Source organism: Cydia fagiglandana, chromosome 12 (assembly GCF_963556715.1).
Source record: "Cydia fagiglandana chromosome 12, ilCydFagi1.1, whole genome shotgun sequence".
Lineage (NCBI taxonomy): Eukaryota > Metazoa > Arthropoda > Insecta > Lepidoptera > Tortricidae > Cydia > Cydia fagiglandana.
This window is the reverse complement of record NC_085943.1, coordinates 3,330,135-3,353,454: the sequence shown is the minus strand read 5'-3', so window position 1 is coordinate 3,353,454 and position 23,320 is coordinate 3,330,135. Positions and strand designations below refer to the sequence as shown.

Below are 23,320 nucleotides of genomic sequence, written 5' to 3'. Positions count from 1 at the left end.
AGTAAGAGAAAACTAAACATATGAAAGAAAATAAATAAAAATTGTAATCTGATACCTAATTTATTTGATATACAGTAGTAAGCTTTAAGTTTTAAGTATGCGATCCAGTAACATATGATAGCTTCATAAAAATGACATTATTTTAATAATTAACTAGCCACCCGCCCCGGATTCGCACGGGTTACACAAAACCTTAACAAATTATACACTTAAACCGTCCTCAAGAATCACTCTATTGATAGGTGAAAACTGCATGAAAATGCGCTAAATAGTTTTCGAGTTTATCGCGAACATACAAACACACAAACAGACAGACGCGACGGGAGACTTTGTTTTATAAGGAGAATTAACAATTCGTTACGGTTTCGATATGATTTTGTTATGACCTTGGGGATCGTTCACGCCTATTTGTGCATACAAAATTAATTTATAAATATTACAGGACATTATTATACAAATTGACTAAGTCCCACAGTAAGCTAAAATGACAATGAAGTGAAGGTCGTGTGTAATACGTACGGCCTGTGTAACTTCGCATTCTTTAATTTGAAGGGTGATAACACATTTATTACGTTAAATAATACAATTTTAACTTTATTTCAATACAGTTGTGCGGTAGAAAGAAGAGAAATTTAATCTTCAAGGATGGGTATTCCACAACCGTCTTCAGATCCAAATCTTTCTATCCTTCTTCTCGTTCCTCTAATTCTTAGAGAGACCGCTCTGATGATTGATATTTGTATTTTGACTTTGATCCAGTTGATTATTTGTGAGTATGGTTTGGACCATTTTTCATGGAGCTTAAGGGATGTTCTTTTTATGAAGGATTCATATTCTTTAATTTGAATGTCTATACTTATACTCGTAACGATCAAAGTCATACTTTCAAACCAGGTTCCCATGTAAAGTATTTAAGCTACTAATATATTTACGCCCCAGCATGTATCCGTTATTAACAAAAGCACCTGATGCCTTAAAGGACGACGCTCACTTGTGGCAATTTCGAAGACGGCTGTAAAAAAGTAAAACACACTTAGTACGATAACGTTTAAAACGATTTTGCGTGTACTTATTACTTATTTAGTTAATGAAAATTTTGATACAGGCAACAAGGCCCATATTAAAAATAGGCCCATAGACATACGTCGGGTGACAAGTAAAAGTACTATCAAAAATTAAAATAACAATGCACTTTATTACACTTGTAACACGGTTTATCGTCCAATAATTTCAATGGTGTTAGTTAGTGACTTTTGCTTGTCACCCGACGATATATTATATGCATTTTACTTTTAAGTTTACCCTATGGCAACGGTAATGCTCTTATTTTTTGGCCGTCCTGTATATTACTTAAAATACAAAGGTGCCTTCAGTATGTCGTGGCCCTAATATACCTATATACTGTTCACGGAAGTAGCACTTACCTCCGGAATAAAGTATACTATAATGACAAATAATGAGCACTTGTGAGTAAAACGTCTGTTTCAATAATTTAAGTTATTGTTTGTCCGTTTTTAGGGCTCTTTACTTAAAGAGGCCATGGTATTATTTTTGACATTGAATATCATAATGTAAGTAGAAAAAAGAATAACATATTTACTCAATATATCTGTCGGTAATAAGGAGCACAAAAATGTTATATGAGTTTTGGTCAAATTCGGCATAATAAAATATTTTATAGCCGAAAAAAAATTTTTTTTTGTTTACATGACACGTCATTTCTTTTTACATCTTGGCGGAAAAAAAAACATTATAACGAATAAGTATAGTTTTTTTTTATATTTACAGATAAGAATTGTGAGTTTCCTATAAAACATTAATATCTTGTCAGTAGGTATATCTAAACTAACCAAGTCACATAGTGGCAGAGTTATTTATTTATTTTATTTCAATAAGAGTATCAATACACTATTACAATGATATGGTTTCGCCAAACTGCTTGACAGTTTGTTGGTGAAAAACAGCACTCTTTACTTTAAAAACTATATCTTTTACAAATGTTCTACAAATTTATATTTATAGGTATCTTTAAAACAAGATCGATTTCAGGAAACTTCATATGACATTTTAGTCTCTAAAATGCGGTCAAGAATAGAGATGGGTAGGGGTGAGTAAATACTAAGTATTTACTCAAAGCACCCGATAAATACCCGTATTTACTCATTTAGGTGGGTAAAAACGATTGCTTATAAAATATTCAAAAAAAAAGATTTTAACAAAATTGTCTTTTATTGAAGAGTGCTAACGTGTATTAACAAAATCTATAAAATAAAAAGCATAGAGGACGCTTAATTTAGGAAAAAAAGGTAATTATTAGTGAGAGGCAAATTTTGTTAACAATTTTGTTTTAAATAAGAAGGTATTTACTTTAAAAATATGAGTACTTAAATTCTATCGATGTTCTAGATAAGTGCAAGTCGCGCAAAAGTGCGTGTTTACGCGGCACTTACGACCTTTTATTAAGGGTTTTTTAAAGAAAACTCAAAAATGGCTCAACCGATGATGTTCAAAATATTGTTTTTTGTACTCTATTATACGGCTCATCTCTCGATATGTTTTCATATTTTTTCTGAACTTTGTTTGGTAAGTTATAGAAAGATAAACATTATTTTGGCCTTTCGAAAAAGTTTTTTTCCAAAAATATTCATTTTATCCAAAAATGTTCTTAGAAACATTCCAGTTATTTTTAAAGACCCATTTAATGATGTGCAACACGTTGGTGGTTTCTGAGATCTTTTTTTGTGACAATTAGTTACATGTATGGAGTGCCCCTCTTAAAAATACATTTCCTACAATTTTGAGTACTTAATCCAGTAGCGGTTTACGAAATATACCTATATTTCAAATTTATATGCCCCTTTCAGCACTCTAAATGGTTTATACCCACCAATTTGGGTATAAACGAGTAAATACGGGTATATTGAGTAAATACTGAGTATTTACTCGGTATTTACCCGTGAGTATTTACTCACTACCCATCTCTAGTCAAGAATGAACCATTAAAATCTATCGGATTTCAGAGGCCCACAGTGCCTGTATACCTATAGAAAACACTCATGACTCAGGAACATACGGCTCGATTCGGAAAATAAAATAGATCTCTACTAGACTTCAACAAGTTACGATATGGATAATTTAAAGATATTTGTAAGATAGATGTCAAATTTGACGTTTCCGCGATTCTGGAGGTCCTCTTGAACGATTTCGCCAAGTTATGACTTAGATATCCAAGTCACATCAAGTCGATATCTAATGTAAATCTAGTTGATCTCTATATCGTTTCTAGATCTTGTGATTATCTCGTTTCGCGAATACGCGTGATAGTAGTAATAAAACATGGTCTACTCTTCCCAGAGTGACACAAGCCTACGTCACAATAACATGGCCGCTATATATAGCGCTATCGCATATTATCATATAGCGCTGTCGCATGATGACGTAGGCTTGTGTCAGTCACGTGACCACGAAAAGACGGGAAGAGAGTCCAGGCGGAGTATATTATTATACCATGACTCAGGAACAATATCAGATCTGTGTTCATAATACGAGTAAAAATAAATACGGTTTGTGACTGACGGGTCTCTATTGTTTCCCAAAAAGTTTAAAGTCATAATGTATTGCTTGCCCGCATTTTCGTCAGTCATAATTTATTTGGATCAGATACGCGTGAGTTTTCAAAATTGCCATAAAATAAATTTAACCTAACCTGTCTATAGGAACACCTTACGAAACCCCTGATAAGTTAACGGTTTCAGTTTTATGACTAATATAATGATAATATGACAAACAATACATTATGACTTAAAACTTTATAGGCAACAAAGGGACCCCGTGACTGACATTGTTGAACACAAAATAGCACATTATCATTCTCAACATGGCAACTTCAATTTATGACAACACACCATCCACAATGCCGGCAGTGAATGCGTAAATAAGCCAGTGTTTAACACAATACAAAAACTGTCAACAATAAACCGCTGGATTGTGCCGCAAAGTAAACCACCGACTAGTGATGTGATGACATCAGTTTAAAAATAATCCCGCTAAAATAGGGAACCCCCGGGGATTGTTTTGCAGGCATATTTTTAATAATGACAAAATGTGTTTAGTTACATTTTAACTTTATAAACGCTACTTCTTATAATAATATTTTGCCAATATCTAGCGACTGTATTTACTATTTTACCTAGATATAGAATAGTACCTAGGTATCGTATAGAATTGTGCTACTGTCAAGTCAAAACTACTGAAAGTTGTATTTCTTTCAGAAATTTATATAGCGGGTTTTATTATAGGATTTTATAATACAAAATAATAAATTTTATTTTATTATCCATTAGTAATAGCTAGGTCTTGTGTTGCAAACTACTACGGGTTCAAACTCCGGCACGTTTGCAGATTCTAAAGCCGGGAATTTTGGGATTCACGGACTAACTACATTGGTACATCACTACCACAGCCGCTGCGCGTTGGCAATCAAATACTCATCAGGACTGTTACAGCCGCTTTACGCAGTCCTGGTTCGCATTTGGTTTTAAACTCTAGTGTATAGAGTGGGAGTGGGCTATTATGTTATTTTTTGTCGGCATTCTGTGGGCCATTGGGATAAAGTAACGGCAGCGCCTTATTAGCGGATGGGAAAAAATGACGATAGAATTTTACAATACCGAACTAGTGGCTGCTGTGTGGCCATACTCAAAGTATATGTTTGAAGCATAATTTAGACTAGGTATACTTGACACCACTTGCAGTGCATCTCCCGTAGACCAATAAGTGCGAGCGAGATAATTATCCGATTCGAAGTGCATTTCGCACGTCGCATGCACTCCTTTGTAATTGACGTTGACTGTCGGCGCGATTCGAACTTTAAGATATCGCGCCGTTAGACATTCACTAGATATGAAATAGTAAAGATATGTGTCGTTCCACGGCAAAAGGTACCTTATGGCAGTTGGCGCTTACGCTTATTATTAACGCCGCTCCAATATTCAGTCGGGATAATGATACCTTTCGCCGTGGAACGTCACATATCTTTACTATATCTTATCTAGTGCATCTCTAATTCATTTCCCGAATCGCGCCGTGTATCAATAAGTGTCAGTGATTTAGGGGGAAAAATTAAATGACATATACCTAGAGAGTCATTTAATTTTGCCCCGATTTAACCGATGTTTGCATATATCAACATCAAAACCATAACAGATAAGAAAATCTGAATATCGCTATTGATCCATAATCCTGTATTATCCGTGACACGAGTAGTTATTATGCGTATATGCCTGGCACGTGTAAACGGTGGACCAAAAAAATCGAACAAGTGCTAGTCGGACTAGCCCACCGAGGGTTCCGAACTTTTTAGTGTTGGTTATTATAGAGGCAACAGAAATACTTCATCTGCGAAAATGTCGTGTCTATCATATGGTTCATGAGTTACAGCCTGGTGACAGACAGACAGACGGACAGTGGAGTATTAGTGATCGGGTACCGATTTTACCTTTTGGGTACGGAACCCTAATAACACCATTTTAACTTCGTCATTTCGTTCTTACCCAGTTGATAAATTATTAACAAAGGTGAACAATTTAAAAGAGTTAGTTACGAAGCTACGGAACTAAATCGGGGTTGGGCTATCGATCAGTGCCCCAGAAATCAGTGGGAAATAAAGGGGTGCGGCAGACATTGCCGTCTGACTTTAGGAGTTTGACTAATTTAACTAATTTTGTATGGCGACATCGGAAGCGTATGTAATCTATCTCAAATGAACCGTTTTTGGGCCGTATTAAAAAAAAAAACAGTCAAGATTTTTAATTTAACACACAATATTTGATACACCGAGCACACGTGGCACCTTATCGTAGTCTGTGCAAAAAGTGTATCTTCCTATACTTACAGTCGGGAAATGGGAATGCAAAATAAAGCCATGAGTTTTTTTTTATAAGAATTGCGCACTAGGCTAAACGTTCAAGTTAATAAACAAGACCAAGTGCGGGTAATTCGAAAAACTCGTAAAGAAGATGTTGATGTCAACTTTAGCGAGTCTTCTCCGAGACTACGGGGACAACGCCGTCCTCGAAATGTTGGAGGTTTTAACTCAATTTTACGCGATTATATGTATATGTCCCGTCGTTGTGAATAATAATCATAAGACTAATTTAATATATGAAAAAGTTCTTTACGATGTAAATAAGCTGCCACTGCATAATTTTTCTTCACTACAAGAAATCCCCCTTGTGCTCTTTGTCTTTCGTTTCCAGCAACGGCGGAACTTCTAATTGGATTAGTCCGGAATCGCCACTGTCTTTAGGTGAGCTCGATTTAGTGCAAATTAGGGTTTCCTACTTCGTAACTATACCTATAACGATCACAATGACCACAACGACTACTCTGACAAGAATATACGACTGAGAAGAAGAATTAGGCTTACCTGGACACCAGCGACAATATATGTAAATATGAGTACATTTTAAACAAAAACATTATTTTTGAACAAACGCGAGAACCTCAAAAAATGGTCTCACTAGACGAAAATATGTGCATCGGCTCGTAAATACGACACGCTAAAAATGAGTATAAACCTTGAAGCAGGGACTTACCAAAAACATCAATACACCCGATCTGCCACTTCATACTGGGCTGCGTGTTGATCTGGCACATATAGCAGCCGCGGTCCTCCGCTCTGAGGGGCCGGATCCTCAGCTGCCACGTCCGAGGGGAGTCTCGGCTGACGGAGTAGCGTGCGCCCAGCACAGCCCGGTCGTGCATGGTCAACACTGTTTGGTCTTCTGCTCTGAGCCAGCCCACCTGCGAACAAGAAATGATTTATACGTTGATTTATAAGAACTTTTGAATTATAAGTTTTTTTTATGATGTAGGAGGCAATTGAGCAGACGAATCGCCTGTAAGGGTGGAATTACCGTCGCCCATGTTGGACCTACTTCATAAGAAGGGTTTCAGGTACGTTGCTGACCTTTAAGCCGGGAGGTTTGAAGGTCATATCGGTGCGGAAGTACTGCGGGCGAAGTTCATTTCACAGTTTAGCTGTGCCAGGTGGGATTTTTTTTGAGAAACGCACAGTTGAGGACTGCCAAACATCTTAGTTTAATATCAACAATGGTTTCCTCTTGCTAAAAGCTATGCAAATGCAAATGTGGCCCTTGAGTTAGGTATGTTTTAAAAGCGGTTCTTAAAGAATTTGCAACATCTCGCATTTTTGAACACATTTTCACCTAATTGGGTCTACCGAGTATGAATTTTATGAGATGGATGTTTCGGCTTGGATCCTAATTAATCTGTTAAATAAAAGGTAGTATTTCCTTTATCCAGTGAGTAGGTTCTGTTACTGCTAAAAACGCCGACATAAGTAAGCTGGTACAAAACATTTAAAAAAACAATTTTTCCATTTTATTTGTAAGTATGGTTCAAAATTATGAAAAAGCCCATTTCGGAGACAACATTGTTATTTTTAAAAAACGACTTGCCGTTTTTGCCACTCGCATAGCATTCTCAAGTTACGAGTAGGTAGGTGTTATCATTTATTAAAGTTCATCCACATTTAGCTATGGAAAAGTAATTATGTACTTAACATGTCCCTCAAAAAATAGAAAATGTATGAACAAATCAAATCATTAGCTCAATCCAACATTATTTCCCATTTCCATTCTTATGTTTCAAACTTAATATATCCATTTACATTCGTTTAATCTCCCCACTTGTTGCTAACATTTGAGCATTTTATTATACGAATAAGGAATCATTTTGCGGCTATAAATTTCGCATTATTGACGCAAGTCGCCACTACCAAGTTTTTCGTGTTCTGGCAGCGGGCCAGTTCTATGAAAAAAGGGTATTAAGACTATTAGGAGTAAGGCTAGGAACATACAGAGCGGAGGTTCTGTGGCAGAACGAATTGTGACTTTTTTATAAAGATGTTGTATACAATCTTATTAAGGGGGAGGCCTATGTTCCACAGTGGACGTCTTATGGCTGAGACGATGATGATGATACAATCTTATTATATTTTTATTGTGTATAATATGCGACGTTCCACGACAAAAGGTACCTTATGGCGGCGTTAATAATAGCGTAAGCGCCAACCGCCATAAGGTAACCGTGGGACGTCAGATATATACTTCTATGATTTTTACCAATCGCTGTGCACCTAAATATCTCCTCCCTGGATATAGATTTTTTTTTTACACATTATTTATCAATTATTTATTGTATAATGACCATAGCTTTGTCCGTTGGTTTGACTTTTTTCGTGTTTTTGATTATTACAAGAGTTACGGGCGAAAAACAAATAACGAAATTATAATTCATATATCATTCTAATATCAGTGTACGTTTCGAATTGGCCTGTTGGCTAACAGGGCCTTTAAATTGTATATACTCGTTTCCGGTTTCAGCTTTGGCAATATTAATGACTCGGTGTATTTTAGCCCTAAGCTCGCTTACCAATTTCTGCAAGAAAGGCACCATTTACAAGCTAATATGCTGCTAAAGAGTGACTGAATTAGGATAATCGAGTTCCATTACGGGTACTCACTGACAGTGTCAAAACTTACATATACGCTAACGTCTACGTATTTATGATACATCTCACTCTCACTAATATGCCAGTACGAGCGAGATGCATAGAAAATAATTTACGTTCTCAATAGCGTCTATGTCTATTGTAAGAGCGAAAGTGACGCACGGCATGACAGGTGATAAAAATGCGACCATGACGCCGCTTCTGAAGTGTAGCGTATCATTACAAGGTCCAAACACTAACAAATAAACGTAGAATCGGCCTCAAGAACTAACTATTGCTTTAAAGGCTCCTCTTCACGTTGGGCCAACCCCAACGCCAACGAGGGACGCACCCATGCGGTAGAATGAGATAGCAATATCACTTGCTTCCTCTAACGCATAAATGCGTCCCTCGTTGGCGTTGGGGTTGGCCCAACGTGAAGAGGAGCCTTATGGACGCGACTAAATTGAGAAATAGGTACATTCCAACTGCTTTCGCGATTTCGTTGGTGATGATTGGTGGGTTGGCCCATGTAAGGAATGCAAATAGGTTAATTAGGGTTCCGTACCCAAAGGGTAAAACGGGACCCTATTACTAAGACTTCGCTGTCCGTCCGTCCGTCCGTCCGTCCGTCCGTCCGTCTGTCACCAGGCTGTATCTCACGAACCGTGATAGCTAGACAGTTGAAATTTTCACAGATGATGTATTTCTGTTGCCGCTATAACAACAAATAGTAAAAACAGAATAAAATAAAGATTTAAGTGGGGCTCCCATACAGCAAACGTGATTTTTGGCCAAAGTTAAGCAACGTCGGGCGTGGTCAGTACTTGGATGGGTGACCGTTTTCTTTTTGCATTTTTTTCCGTTTTTTTTTTGCTTTATGGTACGGAACCCTTCGTGCGCGAGTCCGACTCGCACTTGCCCGGTTTTTTTTGTATGGAAATAACCGCGGTTTCGGTTAAAAACCGATTATTTCCATACAAAAAATAACCGATTTGCATTCCTTAGCCCATAGTAAAAGTTGTTCAGTGTGACCTACTCGTATATACAGGATGATTCAGGAAACGTGAGCAGGACTAACACTGCGCATTTCGTAAATTATAAACAACTGTTTCGTATCAGTATTAGTGAGGTTAACGTTAATTTTCTAGTCATGTTTAAAAAAAAGTTATTAATTTATTTACGACATGCATGGTCACCCTACAATTAGAATATTAAACTACCGATATTCTGTGTCAAATTGAATGTCATCACGGTCTGGTTACTTTTGAAAACTCGTATCTCACTCAAGTTTGACAGTTTATTTTCTTCGTAATCATAATTTTGGTCAAATTCAGGTTTTAATTAATTAGGCCTTGTAGGGTGACCATGATTGTAGAGAATTAAATTTGCCCTCGCGATAAAGTTAAAAAATAGGAAAAAGTGTGGTTGTTTCACCTAAATACGACGGTGATCGATCAATTATCAGTTACTGAGTGTGCAGGATTAGTCCTGCTCACGTCTCATGAATCATCCTGTATGTGTCGGCGGCCGATCGTAATGTTCCTGTGTAATGATTTGACGATAGTCACATTAAATAAACCATTATATAGGTAAGATAGGTTCGTTAGGTTGCTTCAGATGCCCGAAGGGCAAGCTGCCCAGAAATAGGAGTCCCGCGTAGCGGGGCTTCGAGTCAGGGAACGAGTCAAAGGTTTTCACGTTTCACGATATGCCTAGGAATTTCACGATATGCCTGATCTTACGATCGGCCACCGACATATTTATGCACCCCTCAGTTTGGTCAGTGATAACAAAAGCACCCTGTTCTAACAGTCAAGTTTACAAATAACTTGACAAGGATATAAATGGTCACTTTAGCTGCTACAAACTATCACTGTCACTGCCACGACTAATGAAAATGAATATGGTAGTGATGGATTTCCGGTTCAAGCGCCATCTTGATAGTCACGCCTCGTGATTAATTCCTTTGTTTTTGGCTCATTAATATTTTTTAAGGTGTAATATCGATAGCTTATTACCTATACAGTAAAATAATGTGGTAGTGTGCAGTGAATGGAGAATTTAATCTTGAAACGCGGGGACCCACAATTTTGGTGTCAACGGCCGGTAGTCCACGTCATCATCACCATCATCATTTCAGCCTATATACGTCCCACTGCTGAGCACAGGCCTCCTCTCATGCGCTAGAGGGCTTGGGCTATAGTCCCCACGCTAGCCCAATGCAGATTGGGGACTTCACATACACCTACGAATTTCTTCGCAGATGTATGCAGGTTTCCTTACGATGTTTTCCTTCACCGAAAATCTAGTGGTAAATATCAAATGATATTTCGTACATAAGTTCCGAAAAACTCATTGGTACGAGCCAGGATTTGAACCCGCGACCTCCGGATTGAAAGTCGGGCGTCATATCCACTCGGCCACCACTGCTCATAGTAGCTGCCACTGCTCATGGTAGTCCACGTGCTATTTGTAAAGTCCCTATCGCTTAAAGCCGACCACTGACTAATAGTCCGACGGACGATATCAGCCGGTCAGTTGTTCGGAGCTGTCAATTTTTTGTTCTAACTGACAGGCCGATATCGTCCGGTGGCCTGATAGTCAGTGGTCGGCTTTACAAGACCTAATAAAATCGTCGTACACTGTCTTGTACTAACCGTACAATTTTAGTAGTATTTAAAGCTCCTAATACCTTGCTCCTGGTGAAATGGTCCCATTGTACTGAGCCATTAATTTCAAAAGAATGAATGAATGGTAGTGATGGGTTACGGTGTCCTGAGGGCCTACCGCGAACCACGTTCGACGTGTTGCGTCCCTGTCACACTTACATACGAATTTACTAGTGCGACAAAGAGGCAGAGTCCACCATGCATAATGGGGCCCACTGATTAACAGTCCGCCAGACGGCATCGGCCTGTCAGTTGTTCGGAACTATCAAAATTTTGTTCTAACTGACAGGCCAATACCGTCCGGCGGACTGTTAATCAGTGGGCCCCTTTAGGCGCAGTTTACTTGCAAGTTGCCTGCTACTAATATGCGTTCTACCTAAAACAAAGCTCATTACATCCCAAACAAACTGCACGAGCTAACAATTTGTAGTGCACCTTAGTTTCCTCCCACAATAGAAGCCCAGTCTCAAATAGAATGACCACAAAAATTCACACAGATTACGCTTAATTACAGTTTCGTTTTTAGAATTCTCTAGAAGCTCACGTTCTTCTTTCCAAACTAAACGGACTTATGTCCTAAGAAATTACGTGAGACTTGTCACCCTTTAATTCTACGAGCTCTTCTAAGTCAAAAGGACGTATATCAAAGAAAGTTGTATACAAGTTGTGATGTTTTGGTTTTGTAAGTTTGTTTTGGCTCCATGCCTACGTTCCAACAATGCACAGGAATCAGCCTGCACCTTGCAGCGTGGCATGAATTTTAATGTGCCGGGGTGGTCCAAATACTTGTTACTTTGTGAATTTAGTAAATATTTTATACTGCTACGCATATTATTTATGTGGGGGCTACATGAGAAAAAAGTAAACGGTAATTTTAATTTTTTACAAGCAGAAATGTCTGCGAAGGATGCTATTAAGCTTAGAATAAATTTAAAAAGTGGAAAAATTACTGTCTTGGGTGAGACTTGAACTAACGGCCTTAGAAGGATGAGGTCTTGGTGGCTCAGATGGCAGAGCGCTGGAGTATCGATCCAGATGCTGTGAGATCAAGACTCACCCAAGACAGTAATTTTTCCACTTTTAAATTTATTCTAAGCTTAATTAAAAGGTAGGTAGATGAATTCCCTATTAAGTTTTTGTATTTATTTTTTAATTTATGTTTTTCGTAACGGTAATATTTTTTACACAGAACCTTTATTAATTATTAAAATAAATAGTTTGTGCGAATGCGTAGTGTGCGAATTTTAAGGAGGTATTACTTTTAATTAAACAGTAAAAAAAAGAGGTAGGTACGTTTTCTCCTTTAGAATGATTCTGATTAATTAATGTTACTTTAGGTACATATAGTTTTGTTTATCCCTAGGTATAACAACAATTAATGAGCGAATACCAGGGGCCCGTTTCTCAAAAGCTTGTAACTTGTAATACAAGCGGATGTCACTTTTTGACAGCTTTTGTTAGAAAGGGACTTCCACGTGTATAACAAGCTACACGTACGCTTTTGAGAAACGAGTCCCAGGTATAAAATAGTAAATACCAGTTACTTACTGCCGTATTCGAACTTCAAGATATTCACAAGAGACGATACGTACTATATACATTCTAGATACGTTATAGTTTAGATATCAACTAGTTCTCTTTTGCAGCGCAATTCGGGCAACCAATGTCACTTTTACGTTAGATAGAGTAAGATATCTGTTAGATGTGAATTGGATCTCTAAGTCATATCCTGTGGAAATCGTTCAAGAGTATCTCCAGAATCGCGCAAATGTCAAATTTGACGGGTTAGATCTTAAACATATCGTTATCGTATCTTGGTGACGTCTAAAAGATATCTAATAGATGTCTATTTCAAAATCCGAATCGGGCCCTTAATACCATGTATTCGATACGCCCTTCCGTCTGTTGTTTCCTTTTCCGATTTCTTTACCGCTTTCATGATTATATGGCTTTGTATTTCCTCGTCTTCCTTATTCAACTGTGCCGTATGTGCCATAAACACTGGGATTACGTTATACACGTGGCTGTTCGATGAAAGACATACATATTACACTCGTTTCAAAATACACAATAGGTACTGCTACTTTCCCGCACTAGTGCGATTATAAGCACTTTCCGATCATAGGTATGACGAAAATTTAAAGGGCCATATGTACTGTTAAACGTTGTCAATACACGTGTGAATAGGTAATAGGAGTTTCCTACTTTCCGCACTTTGTATCGTAAATAACTATTAACGCCTTTCGTCAAGAAATAAGCGTTAAATTCTCTGACATTCATTGTTTGATGAAACGTTCACCATTACAATAAATCTCCTCCAGGCAACATCTGAATAATAGAAAAACTGTTAAATAAACAATGAGCTGAACATTTTTTGTCTGTGTATGTATTCCAATAGCTTCAAATATATTAATAAACTAAGGGTGAGTAGGGTAAGACGGGGTCAAGGGTAAAACGGGACAAGCAGGATCTTGCTGCCACGCTACCACTATTCAACTACATGCATAATCATTATAACACTTTAAACTCTCGCGTTTTGTACACATATTCAATTACACAAAACATCATTATCATTTTTATAAACTAATTTCGGGTAGTTTAGTGTTGTTTTATTAATATCTCCGTTGACATTTGTTGGGACGTCAGTCTTTCCGTGACCACAGCTGGTGCAACTCAGCTGAAACGTCGGTATTAAAGGTAAAAACAATGAAATTATATCGCGGTAGACCCGTTTGTGTAATTGAATATATGCATAATTATTGATTATCATTGCATGACTATTAATCAATTATAACGGGTGGTTTAATTATTACCTAATATTCCTCCTCTTTTTACATAAATTAATGCAATAAATACATACAATACATACATAAGTATAGTACACATGATGCAAATTTTATTTTTTGTACTTTGTATAGCCCAATCCGTGATTAATGAAATCATTTTTAGTACAAGAGCCGTATAAAGAAATTTACAACATCATCTGGTATTTATTTGGCTTTGAGAAAGATTTACTGGAATCGACCGAGAGTAATAGATGTAAATAAATATATTAATAGACAAAAGCATTGGATTGTCTAGCAAAATAAATTAAGAGAATCTAGGTGGAAATATGACCACAAAGATTGATTTGGACATTTGAATCCGACGTTAAAAATCCCGTTTTACCCTACCTTCCCACCAGCTGGCGATGACGTTTATAATGTAATAAATTCCCCCTTAATGAAAATGCCCTTTTCACTTAAAACATTATGCAAAATGTAGGCGGAGACAATATTCGCCACTTAAAAATTACTTGCCAGAGTATAAATAATTCAAATGCCTTCCTGGAACAGTATCTTGACATAAAAATACATTTAAAGGTAAATTGATGAATAAAAATATTGGTCATCATCAATCATGACTAAGCTCGGTTACTAAAAGACCTATGGCTATAGGCTACAACTTATTGCTGTTTAGTTACGCAGTATTTTAATCGTAATGACGTACTTGCAAATATTAAAATCAAGTTGATATTACCTTCTTATATAGGGTGTTTGGTACATCGTTTGCCAAATTATAACGGCAGATAGATTGAGTCATTTGCTATCTTCTCAGGCCTAGAAATTTTAATTTGGCGCACTTTTTTTCACTTCTATGCCAGTTTTTCGTAAATTTCAAATTTTTACTTGCGTAGTAGTAAAAAGACCATAGGCATGAGAAGATTGAAGATGACTCAACCTATAAGTATGCCGTTAAAATTTGGCAAACGATGTACCAAACACCCTGTTTAAATAATTACTTATTATTCTACTAATTTAGCAGTTAATCTGTGTTTGTAATTTTAATACACAAGGCATATTTTTTGCGCCTTTCTTGGGGATTTATAGCTAAACTTCAATTCAAATTTTTCTTAGCAAAATTCTTTATAAATGTTGGCACCTGGCGTATAAATTGGCGCAAATTTCGCACTCGGAGCAACTTGGGTCATCTTGGGAATTAGACGCGCTCGTATTTTACGTGAAGTGGCAAAGTTCGTGCCCCGTTCAGTGCTAGTGCGAGCTACTGGAATGACTGATGTTAATTATAGAGGACTTTAAATTAGTTGTTTGATTAAATAGTGAATCGTAGGTCTAAAGTGATTTTGGGACTACTAAAATATGAAATCATAATACAGTAATTATATACATTTCGCGTTTGCGTTAAATCCGGTAGTTCTGATTTTTTGCAGACGTGTTTATGCCGCTTTGCTACAGGTAGCTAAAAGTACATCCGATCCACACCAATTTAGCCATAAGCCCCGCGTGGCGCTATCGCCACCTAGCGGCCATATCTGTCCTGATCGTGACAGACGCGTTTTGTTAAAGAGTGAGTCTTCTGTATCTAGTACTATTATTTATTCTGTACCGTTAGTCGAGCAAATCGTTCTGTCCAAACGAGCCTCTTGCGCTGAAAACTGGAATAGTTTTCTGATACTCCGTAATGGGCACCATTACGGTATTGGTCATTAAGCAGAAATGTTAGTTTTATTGTTATTTTTGAATGCTAATGGTTATTACCTTTTACGTAAGGCATAAAGGCACAATAGTTACGCCGTCTTAATGACATTGTGGATGATAACTATTATTAAAAGTGGCTATTATTTTTATAAATAAAATTTAATTATCAGTAATTTTCTAGTTAATTGACTGACGGCCCACATATGAGTCTATACTCCATGTCGCCCGCCATACAAAATTATAGCTAAGGAAGTTTGAATCTAGTTTTATTTGTATTTGAGTTGAAATTGATTTGTTCGAAAATTTTACGAGACAAATGAAAAGATACTTTCAGGCCTATTCGGATTTCGAGATAATCACAAGATCTAGAGATGATTTAGAGATCAACTAGATCTATATTAGATATCGACTAGATGTGTCTTGGATATCTAAGTCATAACTTGTCGAAATCGTTCAAAAGGACCTCCAGAATCGCGGAAACGTCTAATTTGACATATCTATCTTACAAATATCTTTAAATTATCCATATCGTAACTTGTTGAAGTCAAGTAGAAATCTAACTCATTTTCCGAATCGAGCCGTTTGTTTGTTTTAATAAAGGTTGACATTCCAACAAAACGGAGTGTACATCTTGATGTACATTTAGGCGGTATTAAGATATTTAATTTTATCTTTTTTCAAAATACGTTTAAAAATAGTGTATTGTATACTTTTCACACACAATCGAGAAATGTATTCAATGAGACATATCTGACGAGCAATGTTATAAAATTAAGCATGTTCATAGTAAGTAGTTGAGGAGATGGAGATGGCTATGCTCGGAGTATCTCTGCGTGATCGAATCAGAAATGAGGAGATCCGTAGACGAACTAAAGTCACCGACATAGCCCCCCGGATTAGCAAGCTGAAGTGGCAATGGGTAGGCCACATTGCGCGCAGAGAAGATGGCCGATGGGGTTGAAAAGTGCTCGAGTGGAGACCACGGACTAGCAAGCGCAGCGTAGGACGTCCACCCACAAGATGGACATACGACCTTGTTAAGACCGCCGGAAGACGCTGGATGCGGGTCGCATTCAACCGGTACGAATGGAGGTCGAAGGGGGAGGCCTATGTTCAACAGTGGACGTCTTATGGCTGAGATGAATGAATGATGATGAAGTAGTTGAGATAAAACATAAAAGGAGCATTCCATGTAATTGTCTACCGTTGTCCCGTACAAACGCGAAGTTTCTGAAGATTTAAAGGTATAAGAGTTTCCTTTTCTATGACAAATGGTCAAAAATATGCACAGAAAAATAATCGCCTGCTTTAAATGCCGAGAAAAAAGTCGCAACACAGGAAATAAAATGCGTTTGTACGGGACAGCCCGTGGAATGCTCCAAAAACCCGTGCGATTCAAATCTTCCTTCGCAAGTTTCGTGCGGCGAAGAAATCTTTTGTTTCTTTCTAATTTCCTGGCTTCACGCCCTCTCTTAAGTAAGGTTACCTTGAATAGACGCTTAGTAGTTAAGAAACCGTATAAATTTTGTACGGAGGTAGCGCCCCCTATCACGGCCTTGACACAGTGGGTATTGATGTTAAACGTCTTTTAAACTAGAGCCTAAGCCGTAAATTAACTTGCAAAACCTTCCTACAAAAATTTATTATATTCACTAAGGTGCTTAGTAATGATTACTTATATTATGTGAGAAAAATTGATTGCTATTAACTTTGTATTTGGTTGCTCACAACCTAGCCTTCAAAAACGGCCAATAAAAAATGTGTAGTTGCCGGTTGACGCTCAAATACGACGTCATTGTCACGTTAAACATAGGGCCTTTCATAGTACTTTACACCTGACATCATGACAAAGGATTTCAAAACAATTTTGTTTTGTTCCCATTTTCCTGCGTGCGACTCACTAGCGCTAAATTCAAGTCGGAGCCAAGTTTAAGCTTTTAAGGTTTGCTTAAAAGCGCCACATGTGGAGATGTGACATTGAAGACATTGAACCATCGCACTGGGAGACTTCGGCACAAACTACAGGGAATGTGGCCGTACATTTGCTAAAATCTGTTATGTCGGCCAATACTAAGCAGTCACCGTGGTCGAAACCGGTATGATATTTAAAATACCAATTGATAAGGTGTCAATAGTAACTTACTTTATGCTTGCCCAGGTTGGTGACCGCGCATCCTAGTACTGCCTCGCGACCGAGGAAGAATGTATGGTTGCCGATCGGCCGCTCAAACTCCGGGTCGTCGGGGAATTTCTTAGTGGTCGTTTGAGCATCTGAAAAAGGACGAATAAATAAATATTATAGGACAATTTAACACAGATCAATCTAGTCCCACGGTAAGCTCAATAAGGTTTGTGTTGTGGGTACTAGACGATGATATATATATAAATACTTATATACATAGAAAACATCCATAACTCAGCAACAAATATTTGTGATAAATAAACAAATAAATGCCCTTACCAGGATTCGAACCCGGGACCTCCTGCTTCATAGGCAGGGTCACTACCAACTAGGCTAGGAGGTTGTCAAAAATAGAAAACATTATTAAGTTACTTTTTAGTTATTTAAGTTTAGTATATAACTACTTTAATTAACTATATTATTTAAGTTACTTAAAATACCTATATAACTATGTCATTTATTTTAAGCTGCCTTTTGTTTAAAAATAACACATTTATTCCCATAATTAAAGAAATTAGAACATCTAAGATCCATCAAGTAGGTACTAGGAACCCATAGTCTTAATTAGGTAAAGAATTAACATAGCCTAAATTCGTCAGCCACCAAAATGTATTCCAATCCTAATTGCTACATAATTAAATGAGTTTGAGTATATTTCAAGACCAAACTCAAAGAAGCCAAATTAAAATATTATTAATGTAATTAAAATACAGGTTACTAAGGAACCAGCGGCATAGGTAATGAATTCCAAGTGAAAAGAGAAAGAGCTACGACGGAAAATGAGTCTTAAATGTTACAGTTTAAAGTTTATATTCAGTTGAAGTTGGCGTGGAAACTTGGACATGTGAAGTTGACGGTTTAAATTATATTTTTTATAACTGTAATACGATTTCTCATTATGAAAATAATATGTTATAAAAGAGCGTTACACTGTGGCTTAATTAGTAATTATTCTTTGCCCTTATTATAGTTATTATATATAGTCTCGTAAATGACATGTTCTAGTTTTAATTAGTTATTTTAATTTGTTAATAACATGCATGCTCACTCATATTTTATGAATTATCCTGTATTTTCTCTATTTAAGTGAAATGTTTAGGCCTATTTTTACCAGGCAGTAATTTTTCTTATTTATATTTTTAAATCGCCTGGTATATAATATCACTGTAAGTATGTTGTTTTCTGTAATGAGGCGTGCAATATAGAGTATTTGTATTTGTTTTGTATTTTATGTACAATTATTTAGTAAATAAGCGTGGGTTGACTAGTTATAGATTTGAGTATACCCCGCCTTTACTTCAAACATCAAAGTAGGTATGAAACAATAGTATATTGTTAAAACAGGGATGAAAGGCGGTCATTTCAGTCGAGGTAGTTTGGCGCTCGAGTGAGTGAGTCGTATACGGGGCGATTCGAGAAATGAATTAGACATTCACTAGATATGAAATAGTAAAGATATGTGACGATCCACGGCAAAATGTACCTTATGGCGGCTGGCGCTTACGCTTTTATTAACGCCGCTCCAATATTCAGCCAGGGCAATGGTACTTTTTGCCGCGGAACGTCACATATCTTTACTATTTCATATCTAATGAATCTGTAATTCATTTCCCGTATCACGCCGTTATACATTTGACGTGTCCTGCCCCCGTAATATTCGGCAGACTGTTTTGTACAGAAAAAGACAGACAAGGCATCTCCAGTTACTAAATTCTAAAGAAAATACGTGAAAAAGGAACCTTATTCGATATATACTTTTTTATTTGTATTTTTTTAATGGAAACACTATGTATAAGCCACGTACGTCTAATTCTGATCCACTACACTATCTTCTTCTTTTCGTGTAAAGGGATCAAATTTCTTAAAACTAAATTTTTGTCTGCCAATGCTTTGCCACTTCGAGCCCTCGGGGTGTAGCCACACTATTACACACTACACTATTATTATAAACCTTATGCTGAAACAAATTATATGAAGAGTTCCTAGTCACTACCAAGCGGTGAACGAATTACCAAGTCACCTACATATTTGTAAACTCATTTTAAAATTCCATCACGGCGCTAGTAAAAATTACGATGCCACAGAGTCGAGGCATTGCGCATGTATGATCAATCAAAATTCACCGGCGGAACTATGCAATAACTGAATTCGTAGCAACTTTGCGCATATTTATAGAGGTCTCTGCCGTGGATACGTGAATAATTATAATAGTATAATAGATGGATAGGTAGTTTAATAAAAGATATTAGTGTTGTTTACAACCAAAAGGTACCATATTGTCGATTGTCGATAAGGTTTATTTCAAATTGAAGCTATAAGGAAATAGGGACTTATTGCCAACCGATAATAAGTACCCTTTGGTTTGAAAATGGCACTTAATTGTTGGTTGTTTGGCAATTTCTTAATTCTTTTAATTGTTAGCGGCCAGTATCCGTGCCATTCCAAAAAGTGACCACTTTATGTCTTCGAACAATAATTAGTACGAATAGTAATATTTATTAATTTACTCATTGACATAGTACCAATCATCAGAGTCTCCTTCTAGGATCTCCATGCGACTATTGTGTAAACTTTTTGACTTGAAAGAGGCAGTTATTTTGCGCTGTGCCAAAATTATTAATTATTATGAGATACGGATCCACAATTAATAATTATAACCCGTAATAACAGATGATCTAAACAAGGATACATCGTTCATAATTAATATGATAGTAATAGGTTATCAATATTGTATTACCCTGGATTAGTGACGCTTCGAAATACGGATTAGCTGGGGTATATGTTCTGCTTAAATCTGCCAAATCAGATGCTTTAGAAAACCAGTAAAGTCAGTCCATGAAAAGTCTGCAGCGGATTTGATAGCCCACGCAGTGCACGTGTTATTTTAAACGTCAAACTTTTTTTTTTATTATGAATGGGCTTACTCATGGCCACAGACTAGCCGAGGCGTAGACGTGGCCTATGATGGAGCGAGCTTGCCCAGAAGGTGCCTGTTCACTCTTGATTTGAAGGTTGCCGGGTTATAAGAACACGGAAATATAGACGCCGGCAAGGAATTCCATTCCTCGCGTCAAACTTCTATGAAATTATGACGTCAAATGCTCTAAGGGCACTTTTGAAATTGGGGAAGTCATCATAAAGATGGAAGCCATTTTTAAACGATGAACATGTCAAATTAGCCAGTCTCTCCAGACCAATGTAACAAAATTATTGTCTTTCAAACGTTGGAGGTAATTTTAAAGCTAAATTATAGTTTCTCATAACTCTTACGGCTGACACGCGACACTACTACGTAATCATTCCGCACACATCAACTAAAATGTCCACATTTGCATCAGTTCCGGAGGTTATTGTTAACTATGACGGATAGGAGGAAACCGCATTTGACTTGCTAATTGCCTTTTCGCACATGTTGATGACCTCTATATTGTGTGAGAAATGGCTAAGAAAATGTGTTTTTGGTAACTATAATATGGACTTCCAATTCTAAATGTATTCCAAACCGGGTGGCTTGTAACAGGAGCAATGCAATAAAGTAAACTGTAGCTTGTACTCCTCAAAGTGAATGTTGCAATAAACTGTAGCCTGTATTCCTCAAACTGAATGTTGCAATAAAGTAAACTGTAGCCTGTATTCCTCAAACTGAATGTTGCAATAAAGTAAACTGTAGCTTGTATTCCTCAAACTGAATGTTGCAATAAAGTAAACTGTAGCCTGTATTCCTCAAACTGAATGTTGCAATAAAGTAAACTGTAGCCTGTACTCCTCAAACTGAATATTGCAGTAAAGTAAACTGTTTTTTGTACTCCTCAAACTGAATATTGCAATAAAGTAAACTGTAGCTTGTTCTTCTCAAACAAATTGTTGCAATGAAGTAAACTGTAGCTTGTACTCCTCAAACTGAATATTGCAATAAAGTAAACTGTATTTTGTACTCCTCAAACTGAATATTGCAAAAAAAGAAACGGTAGCTTGTACTCCTCAAACTGAATGTTGCAATAAAGTAAACTGTAGCCTGTACTCCTCAAACTGAATGTTGCAATAAAGTAAACTGTACCCTGTATTCCTCAAACTGAATGTTGCAATAAAGTAAACTGTAGCCTGTGTTCCTCAAACTGAATGTTGCAATAAAGTAAACTGTACCCTGTATTCCTCAAACTGAATGTTGCAATAAAGTAAACTGTACCCTGTATTCCTCAAACTGAATGTTGCAATAAAGTAAACTGTAGCCTGTATTCCTCAAACTGAATGTTGCAATAAAGTAAACTGTAGCTTGTAATCCTCAAACTGAATGTTGCAATAAAGTAAACTGTACCCTGTATTCCTCAAACTGAATGTTGCAATAAAGTAAACTGTAGCCTGTGTTCCTCAAACTGAATGTTGCAATAAAGTAAACTGTAGCTTGTAATCCTCAAACTGATTGTTGCAATGAAGTAAACTGTAGTTTGTACTCCTCAAACTGTAATGTTGCAATAAAGGAAACTGTAGCCTGGTACTCCTCAAACTGACCAACATTTTGTTCAGCGACTTTTTAAAATGATTGCCACTGTTAGTTTGTGTACTCTTGTTGATTCTGAATATGTATTGTGTGTAAGTTTGTGAATTGAAATAAATAATCGTTTAATCTTATTTAACTTACTAACAAATAAAAACTGTTAGTTTAACTTCATAAGCAAACTTTTACTGGGTCGAATCAACCGTGTGCCGTGCCGCAGAGAATGTGTTTACTATAAGAAATCCTAATAAGTCCGCATTGATAATGTTTGGATAACTAGAATTCGTATTCGTTGAATAAAATTAAGCTTCCAATAACACTCGTTCAAAGAAAAACGCTCTTCAGTTCTATTCATACCCCCAAATCGATAGTCAGTGCCTAATAGTACTAATTTATCACTTCCAAAACAGCTGTGGAATTGCAAATTCATTCATTTGGTTAAATTCGGCACCTTCTTTGATGTATTCTGATGTAAAATCAAGCATTAAAGTTGGTCTTTTTTAACGGCCTTATATACTATTGCTTGACGTATTAGGTACTCACAAGAATTTCTACCATATTTACAACAACTCAGAATTAAAAATTAAGTATGCTACAGACTAAAAGTTGCCAATGAAAGTAAAAAAACTCAGCAATGTAAACAAAACATACAAGGGGTCTTTTTTAAGTTCATTTTACACAAAAACACTGATAACACGAAAAAGCAGTGTCCTCGAGTTATTAGAAACTATTTCGTTGCAAAGAAACTTTAGCAATATCTACACTAAAATATCCTATTTAATTAGGTAGGAATACCCAGTGTATTTAGTATCAAATTCTAAAGCTTTAACTTCAGTCAAATAAAAACAAATGCAAGTCGGACTCGCACACGAAGGATTCCGTACCATTACGCAAAGAAAGGTAATCAAATCACGTTTGTTGTACGGGAGCCCCACTTAAAAAAATATGTTATTATGTTTTTAGTACCTACTCGTATTT

The 23,320-nt window shown here is 36.8% G+C and overlaps 1 protein-coding gene across 4 annotated transcripts in view; it reads right to left on the bottom strand.

The window, feature by feature from the left end:
• Nucleotides 1–23,320, bottom strand: part of LOC134669397 (limbic system-associated membrane protein-like) — a 56,386-nt gene that overhangs the window by 28,026 nt on the left and 5,040 nt on the right. For all 4 annotated transcript variants that reach the window (XM_063526918.1, XM_063526919.1, XM_063526921.1 and 1 more), the window contains exons 3-4: nt 17,809–17,936; nt 6,597–6,804 (exon numbers count right to left, since the gene is read on the bottom strand). In XM_063526918.1, the coding sequence (XP_063382988.1) occupies nt 6,597–6,804; nt 17,809–17,936 (336 nt within the window). The remainder of the gene's footprint in view (nt 1–6,596; nt 6,805–17,808; nt 17,937–23,320) is intronic.